Raw genomic sequence first — 19,296 nt, 5'->3', positions numbered from 1 at the left:
GGCCTGCGTAAACCAGGTGTTTACAAAATTCCGTGTGAATGTGGCAAATCATATATAGGGCAAACAACACGAACTGTGCAGGAATGCATTGTGGAACACCAACGGCATACTCGCCTTCTCCAATCCGCCAAGTCCGCAATCGCCGAACATTGTATTTCCACAGACTATTCCATGAATTACGACGACACAAAAATTTTGGCCCATACATCAAACTTTTGTAGCTCGATTATCAATGAATCTGTGGAAATAACATTGTCTGACAACTAGACTCTCATCAATCGAGATAGCGGTTATCAGCTGAACTCTGCTTGGAATCCTGTTATAGAGAAACTTCGTAGTCGACGTAGTTATCTGCATAAATATGGAAATCGACCTGACACCGATACGCCAGGCTTTCACAGTGGAGGGCGCGAGGCGCAGCGCATGGAGCTGTTATGAACGCGACGCTGAGCAGCGCATGCGTAATCTCACCTCAGAAGGCTTTAAATAGCAGAGCTCAGCGTGTACTCGCCAGTACTACTACAATGGCATTCACCTGAAGATGGCCAGAAAACTCTGCGCCGAAATATCATGGCAGGAAGTTACTGATATCCGGCAGTTCTCCCGTGTTTTTATGGAACAATCAGTACGCCAGGAAAGCTTTAAACATCACATTTTCAATCTTGTTTATGTGCCTCAGTTGTATGGTGTGTTGTTGCCTTTACACCTTGTATTGATTATACTTATGTGAATGTGTGTTTAATGTGTAGTTGACTTTAAATGTATTCACCACAGAATGGATGTTTGTCCCTCGTATTGCATTTGATAACATGTGTTTATTCGTTTTGCAGCAAAGCAGCTGTTGAAAAAGTGAGCCAGAGTGGTAAGATATGTGTGCTTGATATAGAGATACAAGGTGTGAAACAAATAAAACAAACAAGTTTAAAACCTTTATATGTCTTCATAAAACCACCTTCTTTGAGCACACTTGAAGAACGTCTAAGAGGTCGAGGGACTGAAAGTGAGGAGAGCTTGCAGAGACGCTTGACCATTGCTGCTACGGAACTGGAATATGGTACTATAGTAGTCCATGTCTCATTCATAATTGTTGATGTTATTGTTTTGAAATTTGAACTGCTTTGTTTTTCCTAAAGTAAAGAGAGTGAAAGTATTTTTATATGATGTACAAAATGAAAAGTAACAACCCAAGGATGTCTGTCAGTGCATAAGTTGAAGAAGAAAGATGAGAGAAAGAAGATATTTACTGTACTTATATAGCTGTGGAAAATTCAGAACTTACTTGTTGCGACTTTTCAGTTTTTCTTAGTCTTCTCTCAGTGGCTGCAACACTAAAGAATGCAGAGTACATTTGTTGGCAAGCCATACAGTTGTGCAATTTCAGCTCAGCTGTTGCATCGACTTTGCCATATGCAAGCAGCATATCAGTCATTTCAGTATTTATAGAGGGGGTGAACAAAAATGTGGAAACACCACATGCACGACACATTACATTGCCTAATAAGATTTAGCAAATCTGTTTGTATTCAAAACAGCTGGCTGTCATCTGAGAAGGGATAAATACTGGTCCTGTATGGTTTCAAGGGAATCTTATACCATTCTTCCTGCAAAATAGTGGCAAGTTCAGATAATGATAATGATGGTGGTGGATAGTGATCATGTACTCTTATCTCCAAAGTAGACCAAAAGGCTCAGAAATATTTAGATCTGGGAACTGGTGGCCAAGGGAGATGCAACAGTTCTTCCTCGTGCATGCAAAACCAGTCCTGGACAATGCAGGCTGTGTGAACAGGAGTCCTATCATCTTGAAATACAGTATGTCCATTGGGCAATAAATGTTGTACAATGGGATGGACCTGATGAGCCAATACTGTCACACAATTCTTGGCAGTAATTTGACCTTGCAGAGTAACCATGGGGTCTATGGAATGCCACAATATGGCTGCCCAAATCGTCACCAAACACCCGCCATATTTTCCTCTTGGGACATAATCTTGGCCAGAAGTAAGAAACAGTGTTAAACAAGACTCATCCAACCAAATGACATTCCTGCATTGATCCACAGGCCAAATTTTATAGCTTCCACACCACATTTTCCCATTACAGGCATTTATGTCACTGATGAGTGGTTTGGAAATTCCGGCTCGCCCTGCACCTGCAGTTTCCTGCTTTTGGACCTCCCTTCGTATTGCTTAGATGTAGACAGGGTTTGTAAGTGGAACATTCAGTTATGCAGTGATTTTTGCAGTTGTCATCCCCTTATTTTTCATCATGATCCTCTTCAGCGATCAGTGATCACACAACACGCACTTTAGTCCACATTGTGACTTAACAGATGATGTTTTTCCACTTTCCCTGTATGCTATTTAAATCGTCAATTGGTGTCTCTTGAAACACCAAACACTTTGACTAGCTTGGTTACAGGAGCACCCACATACAAGCCCCAATAATTTGACCACATCTGAATCCTCTTAGCTCTGACATAATGCACTCCAACTACACAGAACACTCTTCTGATGATGACTGACTCTTGCAACTTATTGGAGACATTGTACAGCTGCTGCGCATGGTCATATATAACAGCAGAACATGCAGGCTTGGCTAGCAACTGCATTTATGTTTAAGCACGCATTTCTTACAGTATTTCCATAATTTTTTCCAATCCCTATATAGTGGTAATTTCATAATGCTATCAACAACACTGCTGCTGAAATACACAACACAAACTAACCATTTAATTATGAACTGTAGCCTGTTGTTGTCTGTAGCACATTCACAGCAAAGTTAAAGTCCTGTTATTTTACACTAGTAGCTAACAGGCTGCATAACTTCATATTAAGACACCAAAACCAATACAATGAAAGTATGTGTCAGATTGGATTACTACTTCGGAAGTGATCAGTCTACCATCCTGCTGAAAATATTACCAATTGACCATGTTGTTTCTTTACACCCTCTACATATGTGTGATTTAAACAGAATCAGAACTGTTTCACCTTGATGGATTTGCAGTATGCTGGGTTAATAATGGGATAGCAACTTGTGTTAACCAGTTTGATGTAGAGAACAGCCAAAGTTGCAAGATTTATTTTTTTTTTTTATTTAATAGATGACTAGTTTCAGTTTCCCAGAACCCATTTTTAAATAATCTAAGCATACAACACGGTACATTCCGTAATAGCATGCAAACCTTGTTAAGATTGTACATACACTTACATCAAAGTCAAATTTTTTTAATGAAATTGGCAGGACAAACCTGCACATGTGCGGAAAAAGACATGAACATATGCAATAGTACTACCTGCCAAGTTGGCAGACCTTTTTCCAGCCAATGTTCATTGAAAAATTTGACCAGTATAAGTGTATGTTCTATATGAACATGGTTTACATGGTATTATGAGATATACCATTTTATCTGTTTGGATGATTTGAAAATGGGTTTGTGGAACCCAAATTTAGTCAATAATTAATTTAGAAAATTGGGTCTTACAACTTTGCTGTTTTTGACATTTACATTTTTTGGAAACTACTTTTAGAATGTTCAGTTTATTGCTACATTAGTTCATAGTTCAAGATAATTGTATTTTAAGAAATTATTAATTTTGTTCTGATTGGTGTAATTTTGATCGAACACTATGGATGATTCTTGTCTGCATTAAGAATCATGGAATGCGGAAGTTGTTCTAATATATGTATATTCACATAACTCACTGATTAAGTTACAATGTGCAGCTACATTTTGCAGTTAGCACTTAACTGAATTTAATATTTATTTAAAAATATTTTTCAGGTGAAACGCCGGGCAATTTTGATATTATAATTGTCAATGATATACTGGAGAAGGCCTATTCTGAGCTTCGAGAATTTGTATTGAAAGAACTGCAAAGATGTAAAGACATAGGTTAGTAGTTATATCTTAATGCATTGTGTGGCTACACATTTTTGTTTAGATTTAAAGAATGACTATGGTGGTGGTGGTGATGAGAAAAATGATACTTCATGGACAAGAATCAAACAATGGAAAATCCAGGATGGAATGTAACAATACCAGTGAAGGAAAGTTGCAACTCACCATATAGCGGAGATGCTGAGCCGTGATGGTCACAATAAAAAGATTCACACACTCATAGCTTTCGGTCATTAAGGCCTTTGTTAGCAGTAGACACACACACACACACACACACACACACATATGCAAACGCAACTTGCACACACATCTGCAGCCTCAGAGAGCTGAAACTACACTGTGAGCAGCAGCACCAATGCATGATGGGAGTGGCAACTGGGTGGGTGTGAGGAGGAGGCTGGGATGCAGAGGGGGAGGGATAATATGGTAGGAGTGGTGGAGAGTGAAGTCTTGCAATTTAGATGGAGGGCAGGAGAGACGGTGCAGGGAGGGGGGGGGGGGGGGTAAGTAGCGGAAAGGAGAGAAATAGAAATAAAAATAAATTAAAAGACTGGATGTGGTGGTGAAATGATGGCTGTGTAGTGCTGGAATAGGAACAGGGAGGGGGCTGGATGGGTGAGGACAGCGACTAATGAAGGTTGAGGCCAGGAGGGTTACGGGACGTGATGGCCGGGTGTTGTGTGCTGTCCTCAGGTTAGTTAGGTTTAAAGTTAGGTTTAAGTAGTTCTAAGTTCTAGGGGACTGATGACCATAGATGTTAAGTCCCATAGTGCTCAGAGCCATTTGAACCATTTTTTTTTTTTTTTTTTTGTTACGGGAACATAGGATGTATTGCAGGGAAAGTTCCCACTTGCACAATTCAGAAAAGCTGGTGTTGTGGGAAGGATCCATATGGCACAGGCTGTGAAGCAGTCATTGAGATGAGGGGTATCATGTTTGGCAGCGTGTTCAGCAACAGGGTGGTCCACTTGTTTTTTGGCCACAGTTTGTCAGTGGCCATTCATGTGGACAGACAGCTTGTTGGTTGTCATGCCTACATAGAATGCAACACAGTGGTTGCAGCTTAGCTTTTAAGTCACATGACTGGTTTCACAGGTAGCCCTGCCTTTCATGGGATAGGTGATGTTAGTGACCGGACTGGAGTAGGTGGTGGTAGGGGGATGTATGGGCCATCTAGAGGAATCCTTCCTAAAAACCCAGAATCCTAAACCCCTCACCTGGTTCAGATTCATTGATGACATGTTTGCTATCTGGATTGAAGGTGAGGACACCTTATTCACATTCCTCCAGAACCTCAACAACTTCTCCCCCATTTGCTTTACCTGGTCCTATTCAACCCAACAAGCCACCTTCCTAGATGTTGACTTCCACCTCAGAGATGACTACATCAGTACCTCCATCTATATCAAACCTACTAACCACCAGCAATACCTCCACTTCGACAGTTGCCACCCATTCCATACCAAGAAGTCCTTTCTGTACAGCCTAGCCACTCGTGGATGTCACATCTGCAGTGACGAGCAGTCCTTCTCTAAATATACTGAGGGTCTCACTGAAGCCTTCACTGACCATAATTATCCTCCCATCCGTGTACAAAAAACAAATCTCCCATGCCTTATCTTTCCAGTCTCCTACCACCTCCCATCTACACTGTATTTTTCAACCTGAACAGCATTCGTAAATATTCCAACAATCGCAATGGTGTTATTACTGTGGTCTTTGGTATGTCATATTCTGCTATGGTATCCACTTTTATGCCCTTTTGCAGTCAATCACACTGAAAATAGTTATTCCTGTCAGTACATTAGTAAAGTCCTCGATATTTGGTACTGGGTAGCAGTCTGTGCTCTTGCGGGCATTTAATGCTTGGTAACTGTGCAGGACCTCCATGTGCCATCTTTCTTTCTAACAAGATGTAACTGTGACACCCACAGGCTATCAGATCTTCATATCATGCCCATTCACAGCTTTTTGTGACACACTGCCTTTACCAACACAAAATGCTGAAGCACTAACCTTCTCGACCACTGTGAGACGGGTTGCCCCAGTGTGGGCCTAATATAATACAAGGGTCATTCAATAAGTAATGCCCCACATTTTTTTAAAAAAAAAAAGTCATTAATATACGTAGACAAACGTCCTTGTTGGTACTTCACATCTGATGTATGTTCTGTGCGCCAGTGAAGTTTTGAACCACTCTGGCAGATGGCAGGGCCATAGTGCAGTGTCAAAATGGCATCTACATATGACTCACGTTACAGGCAGCATGCAGTTATTGAATTCTTGTGTGCAGAAAAAGAAACCATGGTGAATATCCGTAAACATTTGTGTGCAGTGTATGGCGATGCTGCAGTTGATAAGAGTACAGTTGGGCGATGGGTAAAGAAAGTTACAGCCTCATGAAATGCAGAAGCAGAGCTCTGTGATTATCCACACTTGGGATGTCCTGTCACAGCCACTGCTCCAGGCATTCTGGATCATGTGGATGCCATTATTCATGCTGACTGGTGCATCACAACTTGACAATTGGCTCTACAGTTGTCGGTCAGCATTGGAAGTGCGTCTGCAATGATCAAGACTCTTGGAGATTCAAAGAGATGCTCATGAAGGGTTCCACGAATGCTCACAGTGGACCACAAGATTCAAAGAAAGGCCATTTCATATGAATTGTTGGAGCGTTTTGAGACCGACAGAGAGGCCTTTCTGTCACGGATCATTACGGGGGACAAAAGCTGGGTACACCACTCTGTGCCAAAAACAAAAAGCCAGTCCATGGAGTGGTACCATTCTCATTCACCACAAAAGAAGAAATTCAAGACAACTCCCTCTGCTGGAAAAGTCATGGTGACAGCCTTTTGGGATTGTGATGGTGTCATTTTCATGGATGTGATGCCAAGAGGGTCAACCATCAATTCAGAGGCATGCGTGAAGACTCTGAATAAACTCAGGAACCGTTTCCGACATGTTGGATTGGACAAGAATCCAGCAGAAATCTTGCTCCAACATGATAATGCATGAACACAAATGTCTGAGAACTCGGGAGCATATCACCAAATTGGGTAGGACATCATTGCCTCATCCACCCTGGCACCCTCAAATTTCCATCTCGTAGGGCTGCTTAAAGATTCTCTACAGGGAAGACGAGAGTGTCAGTCATGCATGTTACTGGCACAAATTGGTGCACCCAGGACAAGAGCTTTTACCAGCAGGGAATACATGCTCTTCCACAATGTTGGCGTAGGGCCATAGAACGTGTTGGAGACTGCATAGAAAAATAGGACATGGACAAGACATGTTGATGTATATTGTCACCAAATTCTGACTCTTAACAATAAACATGTTCTGAGAAAAAAAATGTTGGGTATTACTTATTGAACGACCCACATACACCATTTCATGTGACATTCCTTGTATACTACTATCCTTCCGCACCACCTAACAGTGTTTGTAGGCATGGTATTTATAGTGTTTCGGTCTAGGAAACCTGTGATGACTTCTCCACCCCTCCTGATACAAGCAGTGCTGAAACTGATCTCAGTCCTCTTCTGATTAAGAAAGTCTGCTCCCAATATGTGCTCTGCCACCTTAGTGAGCACAAACTGCCATGTATAATCTTACAAAACCGTATGTCTATCTCCACTTCATTACTTCTGTACATCAATATTTGTAAATTAATTGCTGCTCTTAGGCATATGGTGAGGTTGCAGCTGCATCTCTATATTCACCGACTGACATTGTGCTCACATCTGATCCAGACAGAATCAGTGAGGTAGTAACTATTTGACTTTGTGATGGTGTTGGTATAAGCCCGTTAGATAACTCACCTCGTTGTGTCCCTCGCCTCTCTATATAAGGCTCTCTTGCTGGTTTTTGCAGCCCGCCGTGCCTATTGCCAACCAGTGAAGCCATTTCGGTATATACATGATGACATATATCGCTTAGCCCTCTCACCAAAATGCCAATGATATGAACATATTGGGTCATTCTGTTTTGGTCCACCATTGTCTCCTGTACTGTGCCTGGGCATTGTTCTTGTTTCCTAATAGCCATGCCAACTGCTTTTGCAGTGTGTCAATCTTTTCTTTAAGGCAGTGTTTGTGTTTTTTGACATACAATTGTTGCCCTTTTTAGATAGCTACAGTCTCTTGTATAACAAATTCTTTGGTAAACATTGTTATGCTTGCCGTAATTTAATAATTAAATAATAAAAACTTAAATGTCATGCACAATGTGCAGTTTTTCATGCATCCCATTATTTATGACATCATATCTACTGAACTATGATATGCAGACACTTTTTACCCCCTCAGGTCCTGTTGCCCAATAATAACGTTTATGTATATCAAGTTTGGTTGAAATTGGTCCAGTAGTTTAGGAGGAGATGCAGAACATACATAAAGATATACATTTTTATAATTTGCATGGATTTGGACACTGTTTCTAAAGTCATCAGTTTATTTTTGTAAACTTCTTGGTTTGCAGCATTGTGCATGTCTTCCAACTACCTAAGGAATTCATTTACTTTTATAAATCATGGATTTATATGATTATTTATCAAATAAATAATATACAAAGCTGGTAAACTACAGTAGCACAAATTGCTACAATTTCAGTCAGTTGTTTTTCCATTAACATCACTCTATACAAAATGTGTAGATACACTATGTGATCAGAAGTATTCGGACATCTTGCTGAAAATGACTTACAAGTTCGTGGTGCCCTTCAGCGATAATGCTGGAATTCAATATGGTGTTGGCCCACCCTTAGCCTTGATGATAGCTACTACTCTGCTCAGTCAGGTGCTTGAAGGTTTCTTGGGGAATGGCAACCCATTCTTCACAGAATGCTGCACTGAGGAGAGGTATCGATACCATTCTTTGAGGACCGGCACGAAGTTGGCATTCCAAAATTCCCAAAGGTGTTCAATAGGATCCAGGTCAGGACTCTGTGCAGGTCAGTTCATTACAAGGATATTATAGTTGTGTAACCATTCTGCCACAGGCTGTGCAATTTTTTTTTTTTCCCTACATCCATACTCCGCAAGCCACCTGACGGTGTGTGGCGGAGGGTACCTTCAGTACCTCTATCGGTTCTCCCTTCTATTCCAGTCTCGTATTGTTCGTGGAAAGAAGGATTGTCGGTATGCCTCTGTGTGGGCTCTAATCTCTCTGATTTTATCCTCATGGTCTCTTCGCGAGATATACGTAGGAGGGAGCAATATACTGCTTGACTCTTCGGTGAAGGTATGTTCTCGAAACTTTGACAAAAGCCCGTACCGAGCTACTGAGCGTCTCTCCTGCAGAGTCTTCCACTGGAGTTTATCTATCATCTCCGTAACGCTTTTGCGATTACTAAATGATCCTGTAACGAAGCGCGCCGCTCTCCGTTGGATCTTCTCTATCTCTTCTATCAACCCTATCTGATACGATTATGAAATCGATCATGTTGAAAGGTGCAATCGCCATCCCCGAAATTCTCTTCAACAGTGGGAAGCAAGAAGGTGCTTAAAACATCATTGTAGGCCTGTACTGTGATAGGGCCATGTGAAACAACAAGTGGTGCAAGCCCCCTCCATGAAAAACATGACCACACCACACCATAATTCCAGCATCTCTGAATTTTACTGTTGGCACTACACACGCTTGGAGATGACGTTCACTGGGCATTTTCCATACCCACATCCTGCATCCGGATTGTCACACTGCATACTGTGATTTGTCACTCCACACAACATTTTTCCACTGCTCAGTCATCCAATGTTTACACTCCTTACACCAAACGAGGCATCGTTTGGCATTTACTGGCATGATGTGTGGCTGATGAGCAGCTGCTCAACCATGAAATCCAAGTTTTCTCACCTCCCACCTAACTGTCATAGTACTTGCAGTGGATCCGGATGCAGTTTGGAATCCCTATCTGATGGTCTGCCTATTACACATTACGACCCCCTTCAACTTCCGGCACTATTGTGCCAGTCAACAAAAAATGAGGTCAGCCTGTACGCTTTTGTGTTGTACATGTCCCTTGACATTTTCACTTCACTATCATATCAGAAACAGTGGACCTAGGGATGTTTAGGAGTGTGGAAATCTCGCATACAGACGTATGACACAAGTGACACCAAATCACCTGACCACATTCGAGGTCTGTGAGTTCTGCAGAGCACCCCATTCTGCTCTCTCATGATGTCTAATGACTACTGAGGCCGCTGATATAGAGAACCTGGCAGTAGATGGCAGCACAATGCACCTAACAAGAAAAACATATGTTTTTGAGGGTGTCTGGATACTTTTGATACACATAGTGTATATGTGTACAATAGCAAGTTCTACTATACTCTTACAATTTAGCACATTTTAAAATAGTTATGGCAGAGGCCAAGAACTAATGTTATGAACTGGGTGCAGGAGAAGAGACCAACACAGTCTGTCCTCAATCTCCAGTCACCAATTTCTAGCCACTGTTGCATTCCAACCTAATCTATACCTCAGGCTATGCTACAACTCAGTCTGTCACCAAAAAGAGGTTTTTTGCTTTTACATTCATTGGCTTCACCATCTCACAACCAAACTGTTCCATTCAAACCTAACCTAGGCTATGCTATAGAGCAATCTGTCACCACAGGAAGGTTTTTCACTATAACATTGGTTGGCTTTGCCAGTTCACAATCAGACTATTGCATCCACCGTAACATAAGCCTAGGGCTACACTGCAGATCAAGCTGTCATGATAGTTTTTTTGCACTCCCATCTGTGTTTATGATTTCATGCTACTTTGCCAGTCATTGAGGCAACCATAGGACTGAAAACCTAGATCTGTGTCCAAACTCTGCAAACTGCTGAGAAAAGCATGGCAGAGTGTACTGTACTTCTTATTTTACTAATTATTAGGGCTTCTTTCAGTTCCATTCACATACTGATCATGGGAAAAATGGTTGTTTAACTGCCTCTGTGTGTTCTGTAATTAATCTGATTTCCTCCTCCTGTGGAAGCAATATGTAGAGAGTTGTTTCATATTCCTAAATCCATCATTTGAAGCCAGTTCTTGAAATTTTGTTCATTGACTTTGTAAGGATAGTTTCCATTTGTCTGTCATGACATTTTAAATAACTACAATATGGTAGTGTTTACAGTTGCTCCTATTTTCTCAATCCTCGCATTCAGTCTTCTCATATTTTCCAACTTATGAAAGTTAACCCCTGAAAAAAATTTAATAGTTAAGACACAATTATCATTTTCATTAACATATCATTTTTAATGCCAATAACCACTGAAAAATATGTGTAATGTAATAAAGACAGTATTAGAATTATGACTAAAGTGCTTCCTAATTTTGTAATTTCTGGACCATATGAAATCTGGAAAAAGCATATTTTTCCTATCAGCTGTACAAGTTTTTGTTTATTCTCTACCCTTTTGAGTGTTACAACAATCTTCAAGGAGAAAAACCTTGAACATCAATGGATCAACCATACATTTCTGTAATATATGAACCATACAAATATAGAGCATATATAACTGTCATAATAGTCTGGCTTAAGACAGTCCATATAAAAACACTGCTCCTATGCACAATTACAGTAGTGCAGTTTCACTGCCGAGGCACAGCATGTTTATATGGAGTGTGTTAAGACAGATTAATATGGCAATTATGTGTGTTCTGCATTTGTATGGTCCTTATATGACGGAATTGTTTGGTTGACCCATTGATCATAATGTTTTTCTTCATGAAGGTGATTGTAACAACCGAAACTGGTAGAGAATAAACATAAAATGTTACAGTTGATGGCAAAAGTAACTTTTTTCCAAATTAGTTAACAGCTATAGGCAATTGCCTACAAAAATCTGTAATATGAAATCTGTTCCATTTGGAATAAAGTTAGTTAATACAGCAGATGAGGATCTTTGTAAGCGTAAAGTTGTTGGACTGGAGGCGAATCATAAATATTTTGTTTTGTAAATTTGCATCTCTCTGCAACAATGACAAGCTCTTCAAGTTCATGCTTATTCCAGTAGGGGTGCCACATGTGTTTGTTTCTTCAAGGTTTGGCATTTTCTCCACCAAAGGCATCATAAACATCATGTTGTTTCTGATTGACTACTTTCAACCAATAAGATTATTACATATGCTCCAGATACCCATCCTAAGTTTTGTTGCCAACACATGATCCATATTTTAGAAAATATCATTGATAACTATTTAATCATAATAAACAAAGGTATAGAAACCATACATGTGACCCAAGAAATCATTAAGGTATTTGGCAGATGGAACTTTAACCGGAACATGAAACAGACACTCTCTTTGGCTGGTATGTTCCAATTCCTATTTTGTGCACACACTGAAATATCCTGTTGCAAAAATATATGCAGTTCTTGATTATGACAAAGGGAGAAAAACATAACCACTTGCACACCAAAAGTCTTGTCTAGTGATCACATTCAAGAAAGTGTTATAAAAAAGCGTTCAAATATGCTCAAGACATTTCCATCACAGGTTACATTGATGTGAGCAATGACAGTGGATGGAAATCACAGAGGTGAAGATCAACATCATACCATATTCTGACACATTCTAAAGTTAACTCATTCTTGGAATCATTCTCAGTTTCACTGTACAATGACAAATTACTGCCAGACTAAGAAGCAAGACATCAGATTCACTGTCCCAACTTACTTCACTGTCCACCTCTTAGCTGCACACAGGAACACAGTCACAACACTCATTTGTAGCAGGGAACAGGCCAGGTATGACAGTCACACACTTGCAATGCCAACATGTTTTCCACCACTTCAGCAAATGAAGTAATGGTACAATCAAAACAGGCCCATCTAGTCAGTAGCAAACGAGAGCTTTGTAAATTGCTCAGAAAGTGATACAGACATCTATATGCTGTATATGGCACTAAAATGAACTGCAGACAAAATAATGATCAGTGCATTGCAAGAAATGAAAAAAGTGTACATGCACACCACACACACACACACACACACACACACACACACACACACACACACACGAGTTAATTCAGAATAAAACTTTCTGAACAAATCGACCTGCCTGAGACAGCATGAAGTCATTGGTCAGTGGGTTAAAATTCATCACAGTTCTGCTTTTATGTTTTCAGATGACTTCTCCACTGTGAACTGATTATACAGGAGCAGAGGCATGAAAATATTTTTTGCTACCATACGCTTACATTCATTAACACGTTGCACTTGTGATATTAGTTGTGTAAATATTTGTATGAAAATACTGTTGAGGTAATACGGGGTGTCCCATTCATAAGGGGTTCCAGGTAAACTGTATAATAATCTTAATAAAACAAGATATTAAACCAAATTTGTCCATGATGTACCTTTATTTTTGAGAAATGAAGGTACATTATAAGATATGCTTGAAGTGGCCTCCCCTCACCTGTATACAATGTTCAACATAGCAGGCACTACAAGTTCGTGATTGTCACCACCAGACTATTGTATTTCATGAGGCATTTTCTCATGTAACTCATTGATGGTGTGTGGTTTGTTCTTGTACACATTATCTCTAAAAGTGGTGTTGTGGTCTTCAGTCCAAAGACCGGTTTGATGCAGCTCTGTATGCTGTCCTATCCTGTGCAAGCCTCTTCATCTGCAGATAACTACTGCAATCTACATCCTTCTGAATATGAATACTGTCTTCAGTAAGCAGATTTTTACCCCACACACTTCCCTCCAGCACTAAATCAGTGATCCCTTGATGCCTCAGATGTGTCCTATCAACCAATCCCTTCTTTCAGTCCGGCTGTGCCACAAGTTTTTTATCTCCCCAATTCTATTCAGTACCACCTCATTAGTTATGTGATCGACCCATCTAATCTCCGGCATTCATCTGTAGCACCACATTTCAAAAGCTTCTATCCTCTTCTTGTTTAAACTGTTTACCATCCAAGCTTCACTTCCACATGTGGCTACACTCCTGGAAAATACCTTCAGAAAAGCCTTCTTAATACTTATGTCTATATTCAGTGTTAACAAATTTCTCTTCTTCAGAAGTGCTTTGCTTGCCATTGCCCTGCATTTTATACACTACATGATCAAAAGTATCTGGACACCGTCAAAAACATAAGTTTTTCATATTAGGTGCATTGTGCAGCCATCTACTGCCAGGTACTCCATATCAGCGACCTTGGTAGTCATTAGACATCATGAGAGAGGAGAATGGTATGCTCTGAGGAACTCGTGGACTTCAAACGTGGTCAGGTGATTGGGTGTCACTTGTGTCATACATCTCTACGCAAGATTTCCACACTCCTAAACATTACTAGGTCCACTGTTTCCGATTATATAGTGAAGTGGAAACGTGAAGGGACACATACAGCACAAAAGCGTACAGGCTGACCTTGTCTGTTGACTCACAGAGACCACCGACAGTTGAAGGGGGTCGTAATGTGTAATAGGCAGACATCTATCCAGACCATCACACAGGAATTCCAGACTGCATCAGGATCCACTGCAAATCCTGTGACAGTTAAGTGGGAGGTGAGGAAACTTGGATTTCATGCTCAAGAGGCTGCTCATAAGCCACACATCGCATCGGTAAATGCCAAACCGTGTCTCGCTTGTTGTAAGGAGCATAAATATTGGACGATTGAACAGTGGAAAAACGTTGTGTGGAGTGACGAATCACGGTACACAATGTGGTGATCTGATGGTATGGTGTAGGTATGGTGAATGCCCCAGTGAACATCTCCCAGCACATGTAGTGCCAACAGTAAAATTCAGAGGCTGTAGTGCCAACATTAAATTCAGAGGCAGTGTTGTTGTTGTGTGGTTGTGTTTTTCATGGAGGAGGCTTGCACCCCTTGTTGTTTTGTGTGGCACCATCACACCATAGGCCTATATTGATGTTTTAAGCACCTTCTTGCTTCCCACTGTTGAAGAGCAATTCAGGGATGACGATTGCAACTTTCAATGCGATTGAGCACCTGTTCATAATGCATGGCCTGTGGCAGAGTAGTTAAACGACAATAACATCCCTTTAATAGACTGGTCTGCACAGGCCCCTGACCTGAATCGTATAGAACACCTTTTGGGTGTTTTGGAATGCCGATTTCATGCCAGATCTTCCAGAACCTGACTGAACAGAGTGGAAGCTGCCATCAAGATTAAGGGTGGGCCAACACAATATTGAATTCCATCATTTCTGATGGAGGACGCCACGAACTTGTAAGTCATTTTCAGCTAGGCATCCAGATCCTTTTGATACTTCAGCGTTTATCAGTTACTTTGCTATCCAAATAGCAAAACTCATCTACTACTTAAAGTATTACAGTGTCTCCTTTCTTAATCTAATTTCCTCAGCATCATCTGATTTAATTTGACTACATTCCATTATCCTTTTTTTTTCTGTGAATCTTACATCCTCCTTTCAAGACACTGTCCATTCCATTCAACTGCACTTTGACGTCCTTTGATTTCTCTGACATTATTGTCGGCAAACCTCATAGTTTTTATTTCTTCTTCCAGGACTTTAATTCCTACTCCAAATTTTTCTTTTTTTACCTTTACTGCTTGCTCAGTGTACAGATTGAATAAAATTGGGGATAGGCTACAACGCTGTCTCACTCCCTTCTCGGCCACTGCTTCTGTTTCATGGCCCCTCAATTGCCATCTGGTTTCTGTAAAAGTTGTAAATAACCTTTCATTCCCTATATTTTATTCCTGCTGTCTTCACAATTCCAAACAGAGTCCGCATTGTCAAAAGCTTTCTGTAGGTCTACAAATGCTAGAAACATAGGTTTGCCTTTCCTTAACGTATCTTCTAAGGTAAGTTGTAGAGTCAGTATTGCTGTGCATGTTCCTACATTTCTCAAAATTCAAACTGATCTTCCAAGAGATCAGTTTGCACCAGTTTTTCCATTCTTCTGTGTTTCTACCAGTTATTCCATTCTTCTGTAAAGAATTCAGTTTAGTATTTTGCAACCATGATTTATTAAACTAATAGCTAGGTAATTTTCACACCTTTCTTTGGAATTGGAATTATTACATTCTTCTTGAATTCTGAGGGTATTTCGCCTGTCTCGTAAGGTGAGCCCAGAGAAAAAAATCAGCGGACATCATGTCAGATGACCCTGGGAGCCATAAACTTTTGGAAATTACTCTGTCTGCGTAAAATGATTCCACCAAAGTCTTACTCACTTTAGATGCATGACCTATTGTCCCATCTTATTGGTGCCAGCCGAGTGTCAGTTTTTTGTCATCCAGCTGGTTCACGAATTCAGGAAACAGTACTTTGTATACTCCACTGGTGACAGTAGTGTAAAAAAAAAAACTGACCCAACATTGCGTTGCTGTGGTAATGCACAGAAGACGGGCATCTTCTGTGAATAAAGGTGTTCCTCAATAGCTTAATGCCTGGTTGTCACTACCCCTGAGAATTCAAGTATCCTGACAAGTGAAACTACACTTCATCACCATACCATGATGACTGCAGTATTCCTGGTCTTTCAGTGACAAATCGCGAAACAAATGGCAGTATGTTAGGCATTTATCATGATCAGTCTGTATTAGTTCATAAACAACTGTAAATATGTAGGGATACAGGCCTGCTGTCTTAGCAGCACTGTGACATATTCTAGGTGATAGTTCCAGATTCCTACAATAAACCACAAAGAGATTTTGTGGGTGACACCAATAATCAAGTCTTTATCTCAGCCACACTTTCTTCCGATAAGTTCGGGTCAGCTTCATGGAACTTCATTGTTGCCACATTTAACAGATGCTGCCTCACTGACAAGTTACATGAGAACATCCACCATGAAATACAACTCTCCAATAGTAACATTCATGAAGCTGTAGCACCATGTTTAACTATCTATAAAGGGGATGGGGCGAGGGGGCGGGCAGCATAGATGATCAGTTCCAGCATCTCTTGTAATGTTCCTGCATTTGTAAAACATAAAGTTATAACATCTACAAATTTGGTTTCATATCCTCTTTTATTAAGATTTTTATAACACTTATACAGGGCCATGTATAAGTGAGACACCCTATATATCCCCACTGCCCAGGGAGACAGAGGAAGATTATGAGAACGTCTGTTGTAGAACAAATTGAGTTTTCCGGTGTTCGAGGTTCAGTGTCAAATATGCCACAGGGTGAACACCCTTCTCCTTATATCAAATGAAATGCCAAGTATTAGAAATGTACTTCATGAGAAATGAATAATTGGAAATGGAAGTAGACCAAAGATGTGGTTGAACCTTCAAAGAACATTTTACAAACACAATGAGCTCATTTGTTTTTGGATTAAGTTTGAGATAAACATTGCTTTCAGAACTTCGTGACTTTTCATTTATTACCCACCCACGATATTATTGCACTTGTCCTCTTCAGCCTTTATCAGAAATATGCGTCAACCTTAGAGTAAACAAGTACAGTGTGAGTAAGGAAACTCCATAACACTGTGCATACACCATCAAGTGGTTCAGCATATCCTCATGAAATATCACTATAAAAAAGTCACAATAAACCAACTGATGCACCCTCATTCCCACATGCAGTAATATTGTGGTTGACTGATAAAACCAAACTCTTGTGATAAACAAAATAAGAAAGGGAGGAATGACAGTGCAGATGAAGAAATGCAGTGAAATGCCTACTGTATTATAAATGTAAAAAGTACTTGTTCCATTTTCACATGTAAAAAGTTGAACCAAGTGGACTAAAAGCTAGTTTTCTTATAAAAGATACTGCCAAGATGAGGAACTTTGAGAAAATATTCCTCTACTGAAGTTGAAGGAACAGTTTCATTGGTCAGTGAGTTGTTTTTAAAGAGGGAGTTTAGTATTTGTGGAAACAAATCAGTTGTTTCTCATTTCTACACATATTGCTTTGTTGGTAAAAGTTATTACTTGTATGTGAGAAAACTACGCATTGGAATATATTTACCATACAGAGACGCATACACAGTTATTCTTACACACTGTTCACAAATGAGTTAGGATGGGATATAACTACAGTGGCTTGTGAAGTACAGATGTAGATTTACAGCTGTCCAAAGCCAGGCAGCCAAAAAAATTTTTTAACTTATCTATCTCTGCATTATTGTTAATATTATGAAAATGTCTTATAAATTGTTAAGGTATCGGGAATATCAAGGATAAAATACACTAAATAAATATTTAGCATTATCCTATGCAGTGAAAGCAAGAATTTTGTACCAATGTGTTGGATTGCACACTGCTTGCGGGATGGTGTAATATTTATCATCTGATAAAATCATTGGAAGACAAAAATGTTTTATTAGTATAAGAAGGGTAGAATGTATAGAGAAGGCAGTTGGATAAAGGTTAATACTGTAACAAAAATGGAGAAACTTTTGGGGGGAATATTACCACTGTATTAAGTCCTACACTTTAATATATGGTTCCGTCATTGTTCTTTCCATTACTACTATATAGTTCTGTTAAATTAAATTTTCCTCTTCCTGATTTCAGATGGTGCTTCTGATTCTTAGTGAAGCTAAATAAGAAGGCAGAAAAAAATCATTCCAGTTTGATCACTGTAGTTCCATGCATGTTTTACATAATTATTCTGTACCTGACATAAACTGATACCAAACAGTTGTTTAAACAGTGACAAAGGTAGCTATAATAGCTTCTACAAGATAAATTATTTTTAGCACTCGAATAATAGAATTGTATATTATGTTGTCAAATTACAGGGAAAATTAGGATGCAATAACTGTGTTGCTATATCAAAATCATTGATCAGATTGAACTGTAGAAGTAGTATTGTAATTAATTGGATGTTTGTATTAGACTTGCTTCAGAAACTTTCTGACCATGTACATTTCTTGCCAGCCAACTTGTCATAGCTTTAATAACAAAAGCAGCAATCATGTACCTAATTAGCTTGCCTGTAATAATACTGATGAATATATTAATGTATACGTATTTTGTGCGCTCTTTAGAAATGTGTTGTAGTGGTTTATTATGAACATTAAATACAAATACGCATAAGCAAGCTGTGCACACCACTAAAGCCAAGTCTGCTACATTCCCTCTTAAATATTCAGAGCCATAGCAACAAACATAAATGGAAACTAAATAAAATGAAATGTTAAAATTTAGTAGGAATTTTATTTCATTGAATCTCATTATATCCTGGCACCCCTCCTTTCTCTACCACTCCCTTGTCATATAGCTCAATTTATTCCATTTGTTCCTGCAGAAAATAGTAAAATATGATCTTTGACTTCAGATATTTGTAATGTGCTTTCCCAAAAGCAGGCCAACAAAATTTTTTTTTGAAAAACTTTTTTTCCTTCGATCTTTATAGATTTTTATGAGCTGAATCCAAATCTAGCCTTAGTTTTTTTTTTTTTACATCACCCAACATGCTTATATA

General features: G+C 39.6%; 1 protein-coding gene across 4 annotated transcripts in view; it reads left to right on the top strand.

Moving 5' to 3' along the window:
- The window catches only part of LOC126187624 (guanylate kinase), a 53,871-nt gene extending 34,853 nt beyond the window's left edge, over positions 1-19,018 (top strand). For all 4 annotated transcript variants that reach the window (XM_049928818.1, XM_049928819.1, XM_049928821.1 and 1 more), the window contains 3 exons: positions 831-1,054; positions 3,788-3,898; positions 18,384-19,018. In XM_049928818.1, the coding sequence (XP_049784775.1) occupies positions 831-1,054; positions 3,788-3,898; positions 18,384-18,403 (355 nt within the window). In that variant the 3' untranslated portion in view covers positions 18,404-19,018. The remainder of the gene's footprint in view (positions 1-830; positions 1,055-3,787; positions 3,899-18,383) is intronic.
- The last annotated feature ends 278 nt before the right edge of the window (positions 19,019-19,296 follow it).

Source organism: Schistocerca cancellata, chromosome 5 (assembly GCF_023864275.1).
Source record: "Schistocerca cancellata isolate TAMUIC-IGC-003103 chromosome 5, iqSchCanc2.1, whole genome shotgun sequence".
Taxonomy (NCBI): domain Eukaryota; kingdom Metazoa; phylum Arthropoda; class Insecta; order Orthoptera; family Acrididae; genus Schistocerca; species Schistocerca cancellata.
This window is presented reverse-complemented; position numbering and strand designations above follow the sequence as displayed.